The following is a 19,267-nucleotide window of genomic DNA, read 5'->3' on the forward strand; positions in this document are numbered from 1 at the left end:
TTCCCGCCCCGAAGTACCGACGTGTACTTACCTACGCCACGCTTTTACGCGCCCCGAAAGCACCGATCAATTACCGGTTCACGAATCCAGTATTTAACTGATCGTCGCGGAATGTTTGCTCTTTGAGCGACAAATTATCCGAGACTCGCTTAGCTCGTTACTTTCATGCCTTTCCTGACATTCTTTTAACAGTATTGTTAAAAGGGAAGCACGATCCATTTTTCCTGCAAGACCGTAACTTTTACTGTGTCTAAAACTTCGCTAAATGTCTCTATATGTAGAGACAGCTTGCGTTGGAATTAGGAAAAAAAAAGAATATTGTTAAAAGTAGCCTTGATGAACGTACGATTACTTCTGTGATCATACCGGAAAAGCAGAGACAGAGAGAAGAAAAATAAAGGTGACCAAAAATGATTGTCTTCCTTTAAAGGAAGTATATAATTTTTCTCTCTAAAAGATAAAATTTTCTTTACTGCTTGTAGCTTTGAGTCCAAGAAATTATTAAGAACTGTTATTTTTATTTCTTATTGTTTAAAGTAATTGCATCGGAAACTTAAGGACCCCAAATCGATCGACTCAATACAGTCGTTTCTACAGATCCGGTGAAAACGGCACTTTCTGTCTCACTTAAATCGGTCTTGACTTCTTCCACCGTTTCGTACCAATTAGTAGAAACGCGGTTATCATTAAACCAGAGAGATACGATGATTGTACTTAATTTAACTCAAGCATAACTGAACGCGGCAATTCTCTGCGCGGGTTTTTCGACTACGAATCGATCGAATCCTTTTTCTCTTTTATAAGCCTCATAATAAATAATTCCGTGAGAAGTAGCCGAAAATATATTCTACATTTTATCTTTATAAAAGAATCTCATTGAAAGTACTTAATTTATTATCGATGTGTTAATGGAGGAATATTAAAAAGTTTTGCAATACGAATTAATAATAGTCATGAATAAATTTAAAAAAATTATGACAAAGAAAACTCTTTCTTTAAAAAAATAATAACAAATTTAAATTATTTTAATCGTAAATAAATCAGCTGTGATCTGTAAGAAAGATAAATACCGGGCTGACAAAATTAAAATCAATGTATCAAAATTTAGTTTTACTAATAGTTTATCTTGACTTGTCGTGAATTGGAAAAGACTAAAATTTAACGTTATTTTTGTTTGCAAAATGATTAGTCAACGTTACTGCCTCAGTAATGTCCGCAACATTAAAGATTTACCAAGATAGGTATCTTTCATTCTTCTCTCGCTTTGAGCGATCCTGAGATGGCACAAAAGTGCCGAGAGATGCCTGGGGGCGCCCCGGGGCACACCTTACGTTCTTCTGTTTTTTGTTTTTTTTTGTTTTTTGTTTTTGTTTTTTGTTTTTTTTTGCATTGTTGGCAGGCAGCACTTTTTCCCCCGAATCTTGATAAATTTTCTTACGGCGATAAAACTCGCCGTCATAGAGCATAGATTATTCCCTGGGCAGTATCAGAATATCCAGAAATTTACTCTGTGCCACGTCCTTATATGTTGACGTTACTGAACATGATCGTTATCGAGAAATTAAAGAGCTCTTACTTTTAAATTGATTTAGATGTACGGAATTATTGAATCTCAACAATGATGTTTTAATAATAATTTCTTAATATTGACTACTACACATCAATCTAAATTCAAATACTCTTTTAATATTTATAATTTTCAAGCTAAATGTCGCTTTAATATATAACCTTACAACCGCCTAGCGGCTAAAAGGATAAATTATCGATAGGTGCAGAGATTTCCACATATATCCCTGTGTGATTAGCTGAAAAATATTTTTATAAGACTCGTGCACGTGTGTATTCATAATTCTTGTTCACATACAAAAACATTGAATACCGCTTTTAGAATCAGCTATTTAACTAAAGCACTTGTTGAAAATGTATATTTCGATCCTAGAGAAATGTTTATCCGTCAATATATTTTACTTTCAGTACATATAATACAAATCACGTTAAATACATATCACCGTCGGGAAACACCAAAACAGAAAGTATATCCTACTTTTATTTTTTTTCTGCTTACGTTTAAACTCAATGATAAATTCTTAGTATTAAGTTATATACTGCTTTGTCTAAATTGTTTCATAAAAATTCATAAAAATTTCTTCCAGATTAGTTGATTCGTGAAGATAACTTTGCGCTTTATTATATTATTTTTGAAATGTAATCTAAAATTCCTTGACCAGGAAGACACGATCTGTAGATCCCCGAGCAATCCTGATATTCTCGTCCAAATTCTAGTGCTTGTAAATACTCGGAGTCTAATGGTGTGTCGCTTTTTCGAGGCCTAAAATGAATAAACATCATATCTCTCTATTTTAAGAGGCGTAGCAATACTTAAATTCGTACGAGAATTAAAATTTAAATATTCTTACGTGAGCAAAAGGTGCAACAATTCCCCTACAAGTCCCTCGTCCTCTAAAGGCATCGTTGCCGTTTCGCATATGCTCTTCTTCATGCATTCTCTTCCATCTATTCCCCTTCTATGAATTACGATTATTAAAAGAAAAAACAATTATACATGTATAATCGCAGCAGTTGTTTAATTACAGTTGAATAAACAAATAAAATATTATTAATTATCTGCCGCTTTTGTTTACGCATGTGTTTTGATACGTTAATTAGGTCATTATATGTAAAAAATACTTTTACGAAAAAAAATGATACTTTCTATCCTTGCAGATAATTTTGCCCGACTCTGTCGCGAAGGAAAACTTTTAATTATTTCTTCAAACGTTCTGCTACCCGCTAATTATCTCTTCAAATATCTGCTGAAGTGTTCGTATCTCAGGACGCGTATATCCGCAAATAACGTGGTAAATTTCGCTCGAGATATCTCACATGGAGAGATGACGCTTACCTCTCGAATTCCTCCTCCAAGAGACGGTAGACGGTCATTCTTTCGTTCCAGCTAACGCTTTCACGTCGTCGTCGCGAAGACGACGATGCGAAGAACTCCGTGAAGAGTGTCGCGTTCTGCGGCAAGAGGTATTGGAACTGTAAGTTCTGCCCGTAAACTAAAATCCTGCCTGAGAGCTGTACGGGCACTGCAAATCCCACGATGAGCTTATCACAGATACAACGAGCAGATGAATTTCAACGAATGTATCCGCGTGCTTACATCACAAGAATATTAGTTCAGCTATTTACACAAGTATTCTCAATATATATTTAGATATCTGAATGCGCTTCGGATAGACCGGGAATTACGATGTAAATAAGACACATTTTTCTGATAAAAGAATCACGAATGTTCGAAAACAAAAATTATAATAAAATTGAAGGAGCGATACGAGTTGCAGCGAGTGACAACTTTCCTCGAAAATTTCTCACGAAATAGCGCTGCGAGATTCCAACCAAAGTAACATCGAGACGGATCAGACACGTTTGCATATTTCTCGAAGAACTCGAAGGATCTTACGATCGTGGTTTAAATCACAGGGCTACCTCCGTTTCTCCCTCTCCCCTTCCTCTTCTCTCTCTCTTTTTCGCGCAGGATACATCTCCTTTCCTTTATCCTCAAAAATAAAGGATTTATCTCTTTCTCAAGTGATCGAGATAAAAGCGTCACTTCCTCTCGGTCGGAGCTAGAGTAAAAGGTACTGGCCGCGAGCGGATATATCGCGAGGGGCAGTTTACTCGCTCATCCGGAAAAGTATAGACCGAAGATACGAGGAAAAAAAACGTACGGAAATTAATTTCGTGATTTTCTCGAGTCAGCACACGACGGGGAATTGAGAGGGCGAGAGAAACCGGGCGCTTCCCGCCGCAATTCGGAGGACGCGGATGCTGAGTAGCGTCGTCGCTGATGCCATCTCGCGATAGACGCATAAAAATTTATATGCTAATACCCGGTATGTGTAGGCCGTAAAAAATGAGATTGGTGGGAATAGACGAGTATATAGGTCTCGCGAATTCATTTTAGAGATTACGCGGTGTCGTAAATCACCCGCGAAATGAAAGAAAAAAACCTATGTCTGGTCTAGCTTGGCACGGCGCAAACAAAGATACGGCACGAGGCGAGGGGGAGGGGGGAAACACCAATAACGATAATATCGGCGTCTGTTGAATGTGAAGATGTGCAACCGATGGTCCGATCGCAGCGCGCGCGATCGAGAAGAGATTGATGAGCGGCCCCGAGAAGAAAAATGCGAGAGAGGAGGCAAGAACGCTGCCACTATACTCCCGTATCGAAAAACGGATAGGTAGGGATAGACAATGAAAAGCGTGCGCGAAACTTTGTGCAGTAAGACGCATCAACGCGGAATATTGAGAGAAGGCTCCTGTTGTGTTTCACGTTGCACCACACGTTTCCTCGACTACGGTAGTTTAATTGCAGCTTTGTCCATGGACGAGATGTCTCTATCCTTACGCTATTTTCGCAACCTGCAGATGACGGAGGAGCCACTTACAACTCTCTGGCAACCCGCCAGACCTGTCCTTCCTCCTACATTAGTTTTTATGACGCGCGACGCTCTTCTACTTTGCTTAGATGCCTCGGCGTATCCTTTATGCAAAAGCTAACCGACGTCGCCAAGACAGGCTGCCAATTTATTTACATTAACTCTTTACGTCACGCTTTCCTGCTTCTCGAAAAACGTTATGAAAATACGGGCGATACACATGAGTAATGTAATAATGCTAAGTGAAGTATTCGTTTTATATCCCAAAGATGTTATTTCGTACTATATAATTACTTGTGTTAAAATTTTCGTTAAAGCTTGTACAAATACACCGTATGGACACAACGAGCGTGTTTACCTTTTCCGTTTCTTGTCCGTCTCGTTCAACGAGGTGAGAGAAGTATTTTGTTCGCAAATAGAAAGAATTTAAACCTCTCTGTAGCAATATGATATAAAAATATTTCAAGTGCAAAGTAACTATTTAAAAGTAACATTTAAAAAAGTATTTGTTAAAATGATAGAAGAGTACGTCACAACACAAAAACGAGTATTACGTAAGAGAAAAAAGAAATAAAACTTTTATTTTTTCGAAATATAATTTTTTGCACAAGACACAAATTTCCCGAGATTCGAGCATCGTCTTAGAGTTGAAAAATGTAATATTGTACGTTTGCCTTGATTTTTTTTCTCCGAAGTTTAATATCCAGCTCGCATACGAATGCCTTTATCTTTTCTACCGATTGTGTTTTTCGCGCTACAGCCAGTCTGGTTTCGACGAACCACTGCGAATCGCACAACATTTCCGTTATGCAGCGACCCGTATACATTGCAGGAATCTGAATTTGTCGTCCTGCCGCGAGGGACGGACGACGAATCGTCCTCGACCGATCGTCCTCTACTTATTGGAAGAAGCAGGAGAGAGATCGATATCCCATTCTAAATATCTGTTCGCCCCGGAAGGACGCCGAAGCGCGCGCTGCGCGCGCGGCGGCGCGGGGGCGCGCGGCGTCTTGTTTTCTCTGCTATTGCATTTTCGGAACGTATTTACATCCAGGAATCCCGGAGGCTCCCGCCGCGATCGTAGCCCGAGCTTTGTAATTCCAATTGTTTACCTGGGAATTTACCTCTGTTACGGATATTGCACATTTGTTAAAGCGGTGGGTGCTACCGATCTCGAGAAGAAACGCACGCAAGCCTCTTGTGGCACCATGCTTCGGCGAGCTTCCCTCGCGGTATTTAACGGACATTGTATGTAATCCAATATCGTAGCAACAAGCATACAATAACGGGAGCATTCGCGAAATATATTCAAGCCGCACTTTATTAACGATGCATTTTGCGCATATGGCAGTATTCACTGCGCGGAAAGCAATACTCCGGAGGAGAAAGAGCTTCGTCTTTCCCGCTCTTCACCGCTCGTTTGGGCTCGTCGCGAATCACAATCCAATCTCGACATAATTTCCTCCGCGAGTTTGCACGTGCGGTGACCCGAGAACGCTCCCAATTCGCCTTTCCCCTTTGGCCGCCGGCGTTTTAAAAGGCAAACATTCAAATATTTACAATTACCGCGCTGCTCCTTGGATTAAAAGGTCTTCTCGACTTTCCGGGGAGAACAATTGACTATCTCCACGTTATAACGCGAACGGTCGTGACGTCGTTTTACTCCGTTCGTTTGTATACGTATGTATGCCAGCGCGCCATGTTTCGATACCCTTTCATGCGCATTAATCGCGTGAATTGAATTTGTCTCTCGTGCATTTGCGTTTTACGAAATTTTTTTACTTTCTATTTTCACGGAATAGTAAAAAAAAAAAGTTCAACGATTGTTCATGCTGCCAAATTCTTTCTGGAACGTCGTGTTTTATATTTTTAGCATTATTCCGCGATATTTTCCCTATGCTGGAAGAAATGATATAACCTTGACATTTTGCCAATTTATGATAACTAAATTCTCTCTTTCTCAATTACGTTCTGCTGATAAACATTATTTTTATATTGCACGGCAGTAGAAAATGTATTTACAAAAGACGAGAGAAATGAGTTCTGAAGAAAGGCTATATATTAAAATAAAAAATAAGTAAATATAAAAAAAATAACAATTGCGATGCGCAATGGCAATGCAGATAATATGTTTTTGATGTTAAAAAATATAAAATTTCGTCAAGACACATACAGCGTTAATTTCTGATAATTTGCAAATAAATGTCTTAAGTATCGCTCACAAAATTTATGAACATTATAATTATAATTATAATTATATAGATACATTATTTATCTAGATTTAAAGTAATATTAATCCTCTTCAGTTTCTATCATCTATAATCGGGTAGCAAAGCTCGAAACGGGAAAGTGAAGAGGAAGAACTAATATTCTTTCATTACTGATTACTCCTACAATTCTAAAACCACTTATTTACACACTGATCAGATACTCCATTGAGTTTTCGTTTAATTTTCCCTAAGTTTTCCTTCCTTTAGAGAGAAAGAGAGAGCGAGAGGGCCGAGAAGGAGGTAGATATAGTACTAATAACCGAGAATATCTCGTAGAGGCAGCGAGAAAACGAAGACAAACAACCCATCACGACATCGAATCGTCTCATCCAATTGCGAAAACTGCACAGCAGGAGTTTTCCAATTTAATTAGTGGATTTAAGGGCGGACCGCAGATAAAACTGCAGTTAATTATCAATGGCGTCCTGTGGCGAACGCCGGGACATACCCGCCATTTAAATTTGTTCCCCTGCTTTTCCTGCCGCCGAAGACACTAGCAGCACTGACACCGATAGCGTGAAATTGTAATTTAAAGAAAATTTAACGTGCTTCGTTACTTTGCCTTCGAGATGATTTCGATCCCACTGTGTTAATTAAGCTCGGCTTGAATAAATTTGTAGAGATGTTCACAGGATAATGTAATGTATGTGAGAGCAATTTTTGTTTTAATATTTAACGAGAAAGCTCAGAAAGAATAATTATGAATAAATTTTAATGTATAATAAAATAAAATTTTATCTACCGAGTTTTCGCTTTTTCTCAACTTTTTTTATTATATTTTTTATTATTTATAAAAACTAAAATGTGTATAGATATAAAATATTTTATAATTAGATGTTTCAATCTATGCAACATTTTTCCTGACTTAACAAATAATAAATTACAAATTGTAGCTTCCAGTATAAAGGCTGTAAATAATTAATGACAGGCATTTTAATTAAATTATTAATTAGACGTTGTGTTCGAGTCACGTTTGTAGAGAAGCTACATAAATTGTATTTTTACTTAACGATTAATGTTAAAACGACGAGACAACGAAATGAAACTGAAATTTCACTATGCAAAGAATATTTCTTTGGGAAATAAATAAAAACTTAAATTTCAGTAGGATTTAGACTGTGCAGAATGATTACAGAAATCTAGCATGTCTACAGATAGGAGTATCATTAGTTCGTCAGGTGGAATATATTTGCCGTGAGATAGAATCCGCATCTTCGCGAAGAGGACTCGCCATCATTTCGCTCGGCGAAGTATTACGCCGCGAGAATCGTAATTAGTTAGCGCGTCTTCTTGAGGGAAATATTCAGACACAGAAAATTTTCAAATACGCGCGCAGCGAGAAGTACTTCAAAAATTAATTCCCAAACTAATCAGGAACCTCGACTCGAAGCGAGGAACTTCGTAACGATAAAGTTAAAAACCAATGAAGCGATATTACGCCCGCGCGTACCGAGAAAAAGTGATACTCTCTAGAGTTAATAAGTGCTTAAAAATACCTTGAATGTTCCTCCATATGGGTAGACGATTGGCGGCGGGAACAATATCTGTCTTCTCGATCTAGACGTAAAACCCTCGCTTCTCCAACAATATAACACGAGAAAACTGAGCAGGAACATCTTTCTCGCCATTAGGAACTGACAGAACTGATGAAAGAAATATATAATGCAATTTATTTCTAACATATATAAAATATAGATTTTTCACTTTGACCTAATGTAGCGAATTAGGTATTGTATATTTGCCCACGCTTTCCTTCGTGTGTATTGTGATCTCGCGTACCAGTTTCAACAGTAATACGAATATACTCGAGAAAAAGACAGTTTAAGCAAGAGAATTGTACGCGGGGCAGTTTTCAATAACAGCTTTTTTGACAGTTTAGGTCAACAACTGTCACACGTTTCCCGTCAAAAAGCTGTACTGTCTGCTCAGAGTCCCACATTCGTAATTTATTGCGTTGCTTTTGTCCAAAAGCTGGCCGTTTTTTTTTACGTGAAACGCGAAAAACAATATTATTCAGAATTGCCCCGTTGTTCTAAACTGCGCCCTCTTTATTTTTTATCTCTTTGAGACGCGTAGCGCGACTCATTAAAAGTTCATATCGCGTATTTGTCACAATGTGCACAAATAGCAAAATAATATTATTTTACAGGCGGAGTGACAGCAAAAAAAGCTTTATTATGCATAGCCATATTGTTGCATTTTTGCTTATATTTTATAGTTTTATAGTCATTCAAAGTTTCTATTGTTAATTACAGATAATTGAAGTATAAATTATGTCTTTACTTTATTTACCTAAGCTCGTTTTTAATTACCGTATGTAGAAGAACATGTGAGTGTTTAGCATTGATTACGAAAGAGAATAGACGCAGAAGTGAAGAGATCTATAAAAATACATTATTGTAATTAGCATATTCATTTGACTCTGTTACAATAAATAAATCAACCCTGCTTACAGACGACGAACTTACGCGCGGAAAAAATTACGCGGAAGAAACTTTTATTAGCAAAAATTGCGGGAAAATAAAATTAAAAGGGACCGGCTTGTAATAATTTTTATATTTCACGACTGTGTCGTAATATCACACTTCCCCGAGTCGATCCCACTGGATTCCGCGGGGGATACAAAGCGGGACGCACAATGGAGGAAGTATACCGTGATCCCGGGCTGAAAAGCGCGCGCGATTCTTGAACTCGCGTCGTATTCTGCGGATAAAATGTACGCTGCCACTGTCAGGGCGAATGAATTCGTATTCAGGTGTACCCCCCGCGGGTGGCCGGCATTAAATATAGCTACTTTTATCAAGGGTGCAATTTATGGCGGCCTTTATGACCCGCCCTGTATAAGTATCGCGTTGCCTTCGCACTCGTGGGTGAGTGCAGCCGCCGAAAATGGAGCTTCCCGCGGTAAATAACTCTAATGCCTGGCACCCGGAAAAGTTTTCTGAGTATCGCCCGAAGGGAGACCTCCGTCGTCACGGATTCGTCGTCTTTCCCTTTGACCTCACCTCGAGTAATACGCCACATCGCATCAAAACCTTGCTTACAAGTACGTAGATTCAAATCGCATACGATCTGGCGCAAGGAGTGAATCTTCTTGCATATTCCTTAAGAAAATTTATCGGAAAAATCATAATCTCATATTTTCAGCGCTTAAGAACGTACATTTCCTGTTCCGGTAATAAATGTAACTATTTTGACGTAAGTCCTGGGAGTTTGGTGAAACGCGCTACAGTTAATCGACACTCATAAAATGGAGTAAGTGGCAAGGTTTAGTTAATTAATTATTAATTTTGAAAACAACGTAAAGATTATCTTAGGACCGTGATCGAATTTGCGGCGAATTTGTAGCGACATGTATTTCATTTAGCGCGAGCATACCTTTATAATCTTACGACCGAGAGCACAGTGAACTCGCTGCTGCAGGAGTGGCGCATACGCACGCTTGTCTGACTTTAACCGGCCGTTTCTACTTGCCCGTTTCGGAACTCCTGTCGGCGCACGTGGCCCGGCCTCGTGGAAATTAACGTAAATTCGTAGAGCCACACGAACTGCTTGCTCAGCGAGTCGACACCTGCGATGAATTATGGTCAAGCACGCTCAAATAACTTGGTACGCTCACAGAAAATCGCGACCGGAAGAGGCTCGGAGATGTTCTTGAAATTAACGATTAACGTTCCTGAAATTCGAATCGAATCTGCATATATAAAGCTTAGTTCGCTCACAATCAGTATAAGCAGATTAAATATTTTTCTCGCAACTCTGCATCTCGAAAAATACAATTTATACCGGAGTTGCAAATAAAATTAATAATTATTTCGGGCAAAAATTTTATCTCGGTTTAAATATAAAATATATTTACTTGAACGCATACTAAATGTTACAATGTAATATTAAGTTTTTTAATATTTTGTTGTTGCGTATAAAGTTGAATTACTGTCTTCACTGTGGACGAATAAATCTTCTACTGAATTATATTTTATCTATTTACGCTGAATTTAACTCCGCTTTTTTCCGCGTGTATACACAAACGTTGTTTAAATATACACTCATAATGTCAGGCATAATTAATCATCGTTACGCAGATTACTTCATGCGTCTCCTCCTTTTTTCCCACTCGGAGTTTCAATTAAATCCTATCACTTCTGCGTGTCGAGTGATGCAGCGCGTGTAACGTAACAGCGCGGAATATATACTTCGTAAAACTGTAACGACCCAGGTTAAAGTTAATGACAAGCCATATACAATCCGAACAATGGAGGCGAAAACGCGCGCGCGGAAAGTAGCAGTCAGGTAACATCGCCGAGATAGATGGCAATCTACCGCTCACCCCACTCCTGCGCGAATGTTTGTCAGTTCTGCCTTTGTAATCATTGTTTGCGGAAAGTTGTCACTACCTCTCCCCCCAGGTGGGAATGCCCGCGACAAGTTCCGGATAAGGGGCGTCGCGCGGAACAAGTTTTGGAACAAGAAGATTACACGCTCAAGCTTCGGAGCCCCCGAGAAACGCGAAGGCAAAGAGGTTCCGTGAAAGGGAAGGAGCGCGTAGCGCGTAGGGGTGTGTACCGGGGTGGAGATGTAACGCACGTGAGGGAAGAGAGAGGGTGGAGAGAAAGAGAGAGAAGCAAGATGAGATAAATGGAGATGGGGTCGGAAAAGAAAGAGGGAGAGCGTAAATCGGGTGGGACTAAATAGAGAAGGAGGTCGTTACTCTACGTCGAGGGTAAATCTCCGCGAGTTAATGACTTGCGAAGTTTTAATTGATGCGCTATAATGAAACTATGTAATGCGCCGCGCTCCGCGCGAAATAACGCGGGTAATCTTATTTCCGATACTTCGCACTCGAGGTTTTCGGGGCACCAGGACGAAGCTTCGAACGCGGACGAATAAAAATTAGAGGGGGGGAAGGGTTGGCCGGAGGAGATAAATGAAGATGGAAACGGGAGACATAATAAAGTGGTTGAACGAAATTGGATAGTACAAACGGGGAAAAGTCTATTCTTTCAGCAGAAAATAGCGAGCAAGATGGATGTGCGTATAGCTCACAATCCATCCTTTTCCCGGAAATTGTAACGTATCGTTGGTTGGAACGGTTGATTGTTTAATTAATTAAACCATGTAATCCTCAAGCGCGTAATTCTATTGTAACATTATGCTATTATCGCACGTGTAATTGTTAATCCCAGGAGTGTAATACAATGTGTTTAACACCTAGGAACGCAGCGCGATCTCCGAAAATACGAAGGATAAACGCAAAATTAGGTAACGTCGAACTATATACGTTCTCGCTCGAGCGTTGAAAACGTTCTCGCGTTTTGCGAGAAAACGTTTTTGCGACAAGTATAAATCTCACGTCTTCCACGGATAAATTATCTTATATTATTTAATTATAAAAATAAATTTTATAAATTTAGATCATTCAGAAGGCTAATAAAACGTTCCGTTGGTGTTGAACACATACGTTTAAGCAATATCATAATTATTCATCCTTAGTGAAGATTTGGAGCGCGTAATTGTTATTTATCAAATTTCCAATTTTTAATACGATACATCTGTATCGTATTAGGCCTGAAATAAAGCTCTTCTTAAAGTTCCCTTGAAATTAATTGAAGAATATGATCTCTTCATAAAGCTTATAGTCCGCAAACTAACTCGACAAATCGTTTTCAACATCAAACACTCGCTTTGAATCTCGAAGAGGATAACATTATAAGTCCTCTTCCTGCCGATTCTAGGGCACTCGGTACATGAGCGCGGCTGACACGCGAAAGTGCGTGACTGGGGGTGCTCCATCATCGTCCAGCGGAGGAGCTATCGCCATCCGCTCCGCGGATCGTCTCTCTCGCAGGCGTCTTCGTGCCCATGCATGAAGTTTCCAGATACGTATAATTTTTTCGACGATGCGAGACACGCGGAAGGAAGAGACATCGAAAGATATGGGGCACGAGAGAGGGCGGAAAGGGAAGGGAGGATAAGAACGGGGGCCGCGGAAGAACGAGAGGAGGTGAGGGCGAAGCGGGGCGTGATGCCGGCGGTATTTACGAATCCAGATAAAGAGTCTCGGCAGACACGTAGGAGAGAAGAAATCGAGCGTCGTATATATCGCTCTTCCAACCTATCTTACGGCGAGACCCGACAGCGAAATTTACTTAGCACCCTCCTCCATCCCTCGTTTCGCGAGGCTGCGACAGAACACGGTCACTTGATCGTCGCACCGAGCGAATGGACGTTATTCATAGTCGTTCCTTGAGCAAGTACGTCTTACATATATACGTAGTATATGTAACTACAAGTAGTATGTTCGTTCACACACATACATGTATAAATAAGAAATTTTTATCAAAAGATAAATTTTAAAATTATAATGTATTTTCTAATAAAATGTATTCGCTGGAATTTGAATCGTGCGATGATGTCCTAAAAATACATTAATCCTGAAAACATCTTCATTTATAGTTAATTCGAATATAAATAATAAATTGTGTACATGTTCTCTAGCGATTTTAATCAAATTATACCTACATATCAATTTTCATGTATACTTCATAAATACAGATATAAACATGGAGGAATTGTATACAAAGTTGGGGACTTTAAAAATATCAGGGCTCCTGCACAGTTATCGCATTTATTATTTTATATTTATTATAAATTATAAATATTTTATTTTTTAAACTGTTATACAATAGATTTTTCGTTTTAAGTTCACGGCTTAAACTGAAATATCTACGAGAATGGAACGACACGTGTCACATCCACACAAACAAGAACAATACTCAATTGTTGCTGCTATATTTAAAGCACATTTTTTTTTCAATTTTCAACTTTATTTGTTACGATCGAGATACGTAACTATTTGCAAACTGAAAGTTCCCACATCGTCATCCACATTCGCATGAACGCACAGATCAAATTTACCTCGTAACAAAAGTATGTCATCAGTCCCATATCCGTTTTCTGAGAATGCAATCTCGTCAAAAAAGACCGCGTTGCTTGGCGCATATTAAGATTCTTACTGATAAACATTGCAAAAATGACATGCGTAATTAAACGCGTAAACAAAATTCGAGCGTGTCCTAATCCTGAAGGGAGTGAAGGTGGCTCGCAACGATTTGATTACTTAAGGAAATATAATTTCTGTAAATGATTCCAACGGCGACTCGGTGCAATCCGGATACGTTAGGACGCAATCGCCGCCAGAGTTACCCAGCCGTTCGGCTTCCTGATACAATTTGTCGGCGCTCCGGTGACTGGAATTAATTGCTACCGGCAAGTCCTCCGTAGGCCTGCGAAGGAGATTCAGATTAAATCGTTTCGTGCTTCCCGTCAAGCTTTAGATTATTCAACCGCATATCGGACGTTATCCAATACATTGCACTTCAAGCGCTCATTGTTTGGACAACTCAATCAGAGTTATGGTATTAATTTTCTCTTTGTTTAAAATACACAGTATTTATATATCGACATATTTTCTCATCAATATGGAAGCTTGACATGAAATTCTAATAATCATCGCATGTTTTTTCGAGACATAATTTCATCGACGTTTTCAAAGAACGCATGTAATAAATATTGTAATTAGCGTGTACTATGTTTAAAATTGTAATTTCTGCCGTCGCTCGGTACAATATTTAATAAATCTCTGGCCATGTTTGAGAGTAAAATATCCTAATTTATCTCGCCTCCCATACCTTAACAATTATTGGACCGACCATGAATCTATACGGACACCTTGGATATTCGTTGGAAATCTCGGAAATTTGCATGCTTCGCAATTAATGGCTCGTCGGCATTAATTTGTGAAATATACTTGACAACGAAAGCTTATATATAATATGTACACCCGCGGAAGTCTCTCGGGCACGAAGCGCATCGGCGTTTCATTCGATTATTTCGAGAGAGACGAGACTCCGAGGGAGTCTCTCTCAGCCGCCAAGAGAGAAATATACTATAAAGCGATGCCTGATGAAAACCTGGGCGAAACACACTTCTGTTGGAAACTCAATGTACACGCGCTAGACTTAGTCGCGTAATTACCGCGCCGGTGTTAGCTCGGGCGCAATTTCCTTCGAATATACGCGGGCGTGGGCGCGTTTGGAATAGCAAATTTCGTAGCTTCTGGTTACAGGACGGCTTGTAGCCGGCGCGGCGGACGGGCGAATATTTTACATGATGTAACAGCCATCTGCTGCTCGACCGACGCTCAATTAGGATTCTGCCAAACATGAGGCCGGATTTTACGGTCGTCCAGACAGCTGTATGTACGCGTAGCCACGCAATCGTATCAAATCTGTAAGCTCTGCTCCGTGTGTATATTCACGTTTCGATGGATCCCTCGCTATTCGCACGCATTCTCGAACGGCAATATTCGAAACCGACATAGTCTCGGGGCACGTGTCTAGTATTTTATATCACGGACATGCGAAAACAAATCTCATTTTCACTCACAGCGATAGAATCACGAAAATTAACGGAAAGCGCATTCTGCCGTGTCTGTATATCAAATCCTAATCTGAATCGCTGGCTAATATTTCTGAAAATTATCTTTAAAAAAATGGATCTGTATTTTCTTTTATTAAAGAAAAAAATTGTATTACTTTAATTTTATTTGCAGTCGATTTATTAACTGCGAGACCGTAAAGGAAAAGAAGACGTACGTTGAGAAGAATAAAACTCGGTAGAACTCTTTGACTCGAAAGTCTTCATAGCCTATAAAGAGATGAACTTTAGTTTTACGCACGATGAGAAGAATCCGCTACAAACGAGATGCAAATTTCTACGCTGCTAACCTTCATTTTACGAGCTGTATATTCGCGTATACGAATACCTTCGGTGGATTCTCTACATTATTCCTAACAAATCTGTCAGCCATTAGAAACTTCCAAGGGAATTCATTACTCACGACTCTCTTCCCCCTGGTGATAAATCTCGTTTCCGGAAGTGCGCGGATGTACATCGATCCCGTTCGCGACGAGTCAAAGCGCACGAGTGCCGGAAACGTCGGAATTAACTTACGTTAATATTAGGTGGATCACCTCCCCGAGGATATCCTGCTGGGTCCTGTGGAGAGGCGTTTCCGCGAGCTCGCAGATGGTCCTCAAAAGACACTGCCTGCCATCTCGCCAGCCGTGTCTAAAGAGTCAACATCGAATCTTATTTTGCAGCGTAGGTTATTTACGTTTCGATCGTTCGCCGCGTTCCTTCTTCTTCTCGCGGCCCCGCGACTCTTTCTTATTCTAATCCTACGTCGAGGTAATTTTATCAAAGCGACACATCCCATTGAAATCTTTCGCGAGCAACGAGCAACGAAAGAGTAAAAACACTGGGTTTTTTACACAACTGCAGATCTCGATCTGCGTTTGCACTCTCTATCCCTTTCGATCAAAAATTTTCTTTTTATTATTATTACACACGATTACTATTATTTCTCGGGGCAAACTCCTCGCCTGTAACTTACGCCCCTGCAGTGCACGCTTTCCTGCATCCCAGCGGAGTAATTGCCTTATGTCCCAATTAATTTATGTTCGAGTCGCCGTCTTTACCCCTGTCGCCCTTTGATCCTGCGGACGCCAACTCCCACTTACGTAGAGTGAAGGAGAGTGGTGTAGATCGAAAGGAGACGCTCTTTATCACCGAAAGTAAAATTGGCAGAATTTCGCGCAATCTGGACCGTCAATCAATGAACCGTCGCGAAATGAACCGTACACTTTTACGCTTTTTTCAATTTAATAGTATAACCAATGATAACATCTTTAAAATCAACTTAAATCTTTCTTCTGTAGAGAGTAATATGACGAACATGTTTAGATATCTGATCAATAAGAATATAGGAAAACATATAAATTTCCCTATTAATAAATTTATGACAGCTAAATCTGCATATAAAATCATGATTTAAAAAAACCGACAGTAAAATAAATAAATTTTATTATTGACATGATGAGCAAAGCGTAAAATTAATTTTGCCACGTGACAAGATCTCAAAAATGTTGGCACTGAGAATTATTTTTGACAATCTCGGTATCGACGATAAAACACTTCTGGAGTCTTGCCCAAAGCGAATTAGAGAAAGCTAGCGCGTAGTTCAGCAGAAATGTAATTTCAACAAGCGGCCATCGGAGACAACCAATAGCAAGAAAATTCAGAGTTAATTATTTAGAAACATACTCACTTGCTCTCGCGTCTACCGTGTTTATTGATTCATCGGGCAATTTTGCGCGGTAATGCGCGACATTCGTTCTCCCGATTCTAAATTCAAATCTCTCGACCGTCCGGACATTGTGCAAACCCGGCGAGTAAAATTGCGCGCTTGTTCCCTGAGCCGCGTGTGTATGAGAGTGAACAAAAGAATAGCGGAAAGAGAATAACGAGAGAGCGACAACTCGCTCGTTCGGTCAATCTCGATGACGGCTAAGTGCCGCGCAAATTGAAACCATTGATATATATCCGCCGGGAGTTTTATCGGGCGCCTCTCGTTTCGCCACTCCTCTCGACAAATTTAATTAATGCATACACAAGCGACCGGGTAAAACGTTCCGAACGTTTTCTCCTCGAACTTCCCGCTGAAGCTGCGAAGGAAAGTACATTTTCGCGGCGAGGCTCTTTAAGGGTCGACGTACGGGGAGCGATTAGCGCAAACTTACTCGTCCAAGAGGTTCTCAATGGCGACGTAAGTTTCCTGCAAATCGAGATCCCTGATGTGTCTCGCGGGAATTATCGTCGGTTCGAACTGCGACAAGTTCCACGGTAGAGCATAGTTGAGTTGGAATCCCGAGGAGAAGGCGATGCCGCCCCTTTTCGTCATCGCCACCGGCATCGAGATACCCAGAGTAAACTGTCGAGCAAATGTTCCGAGATTACATCTCGAGAAAGGCATTCAAATTGCGAGGCAAACGGAGCCAACTATCCGAAAATGAATTCATTTACATGTTTTCTTTTAGATATTCTAAATTGAACGATTGTTTGGATTAAAAAATTCCAACGTAAAAATAATTAAATTCCGTAAAGATCTTTTTCCTTTTTAAGCAAAATTATTGCGAGAAATTTTGTTTAATATGAAAAATTTCGTCTCGAGAAGAGACAGTAATTCATCTATCCGGACTAGATTTGCTAAGTAACGTGTTGACGACTCGCAAATAAATATTTAATACGGCAACAGCGATATTTTGTTCAGCGATTCACGGGTTCAAATTAAAAGCTCTCACAACAATTAATCGATATGTACAGCTAAATATCATTTTGATAGCTCAAATTTGATTGAAACGCTATTTCTTTCGCTGGCATATGGACGCAGAATTTTTAATTATCTATTAAAATCTGCGAAACTAAAACATTCATAAAACAAATTGATATGCCAAACTTTAGTGTTCAATGTGTAAATATACTATAAACACGATATAGCTTCTAACTTATTACAACTTTAAAATCTTATTTATCCTAAAAATAATTGCAGAACAACGTTAAATAAAAAGCATTTTTACAAAGTGCCTGCGGCATTTAATAAAGTAACCAAGCCCCTAAATAATAATACGAAACGTCTCTCGAGGCGATAAAAGTAAAGTGAATCGTTAACCCAGTATATAAATTCTCCTTTGGAGATAAGATATTATAAAAATTAACGGTAAATTTTGAAGATACCTGAAGCAAGGTATTCTCGGGGTACAGCAGTATCGCTCGGCAACACCAAAAATTCGCCCAAAGGCCAACGGTCGAGAATACCCAAAAAAGCAGCCGCGACATGGCGAACGTGCTGCAGCGTCGTCGCCGATGGAGCGTCGCCGGGAAGCGTGGCTCATCGCGGACCATATCCGATACCCATTCCCCGTTCTGTACCCAAGTAATTCGCGCCGACCATCGGATCATCGGTCAACGAACCGTGGGCGAATGTTCTCTTGTTCCAGGAGATCGCGGAACTCGGCGGAGTTCGTGGGAACACGATAATGAGTCTCCCGGAGTCTCGGCAGCCGGGCGAAACGCGAACGCGCGCGCGCGCATGCCGCTATTTGCGTCCAGCAAAACGTATACCCGATCCGGAATTACGAGCGGCCGAAAACTTCGGCCGTTTCACAGAGGCGCGCGCTACGAGCCGTTCTTCTATTATATGGAATCTCGTTAACGTTGCGCACATTACGAGATTATTCAAGTGGAAACCTGTATCACAGTAGTACCTTTCGTAGTAACGAGCCGGAGGAAAATTCGCGAGATAGCAGGTATTTTATTTGAATGTTCGCAGAAGCGATACTCGCCACGTACATACGTATATTACCGCGTCGAAAATTATTTCTTCGTGTATATACGCAGATAAGTCTTACAGAGAAAGAGAATGTATATTCTTCTAAAATATATATCTTCCTAAGAGAGTACAAACGCCATAAGTGGAACAAGTTAACATTTCGATTGACGTCCAAAAAAGAGACAATCGATCTTTCATTGTGCGCGACGAGGGGAGAAAATCCGCTGTGCGATGAAACGTAGCGGGCGCACGTGTACGTGATGCACAAAAAGAAAGGGGATTTATGTGAACAATGCACACAGGCGTGCATTAAACCGACGTTG

At 40.0% G+C, this 19,267-nt stretch overlaps 2 protein-coding genes across 2 annotated transcripts; both read right to left on the reverse strand.

Moving 5' to 3' along the window:
* Positions 1–2,187: 2,187 nt before the first annotated feature.
* Positions 2,188–8,343, reverse strand: LOC112466801. Its single transcript, XM_025035124.1, has 4 exons — positions 8,212–8,343; positions 2,903–3,108; positions 2,418–2,525; positions 2,188–2,329 (listed from the first exon to the last, which is right to left on the reverse strand). Exons 1-4 carry the CDS (start codon positions 8,341–8,343, stop codon positions 2,188–2,190), a joined length of 588 nt encoding a protein of 195 aa, XP_024890892.1.
* Positions 8,344–13,832: 5,489 nt separating this feature from the next.
* LOC112466802 lies at positions 13,833–18,451 on the reverse strand. Its single transcript, XM_025035125.1, has 4 exons — positions 18,350–18,451; positions 17,356–17,546; positions 15,728–15,844; positions 13,833–13,998 (listed from the first exon to the last, which is right to left on the reverse strand). The coding sequence occupies exons 1-4, from the start codon at positions 18,449–18,451 to the stop codon at positions 13,833–13,835; spliced, it is 576 nt and encodes a 191-aa protein (XP_024890893.1).
* Between the last annotated feature and the right edge of the window lie 816 nt (positions 18,452–19,267).

This window comes from Temnothorax curvispinosus, unplaced genomic scaffold (genome assembly GCF_003070985.1).
Source record: "Temnothorax curvispinosus isolate PA1 unplaced genomic scaffold, ASM307098v1 QBEX01016572.1, whole genome shotgun sequence".
NCBI classification, from domain to species: Eukaryota; Metazoa; Arthropoda; class Insecta; order Hymenoptera; family Formicidae; genus Temnothorax; species Temnothorax curvispinosus.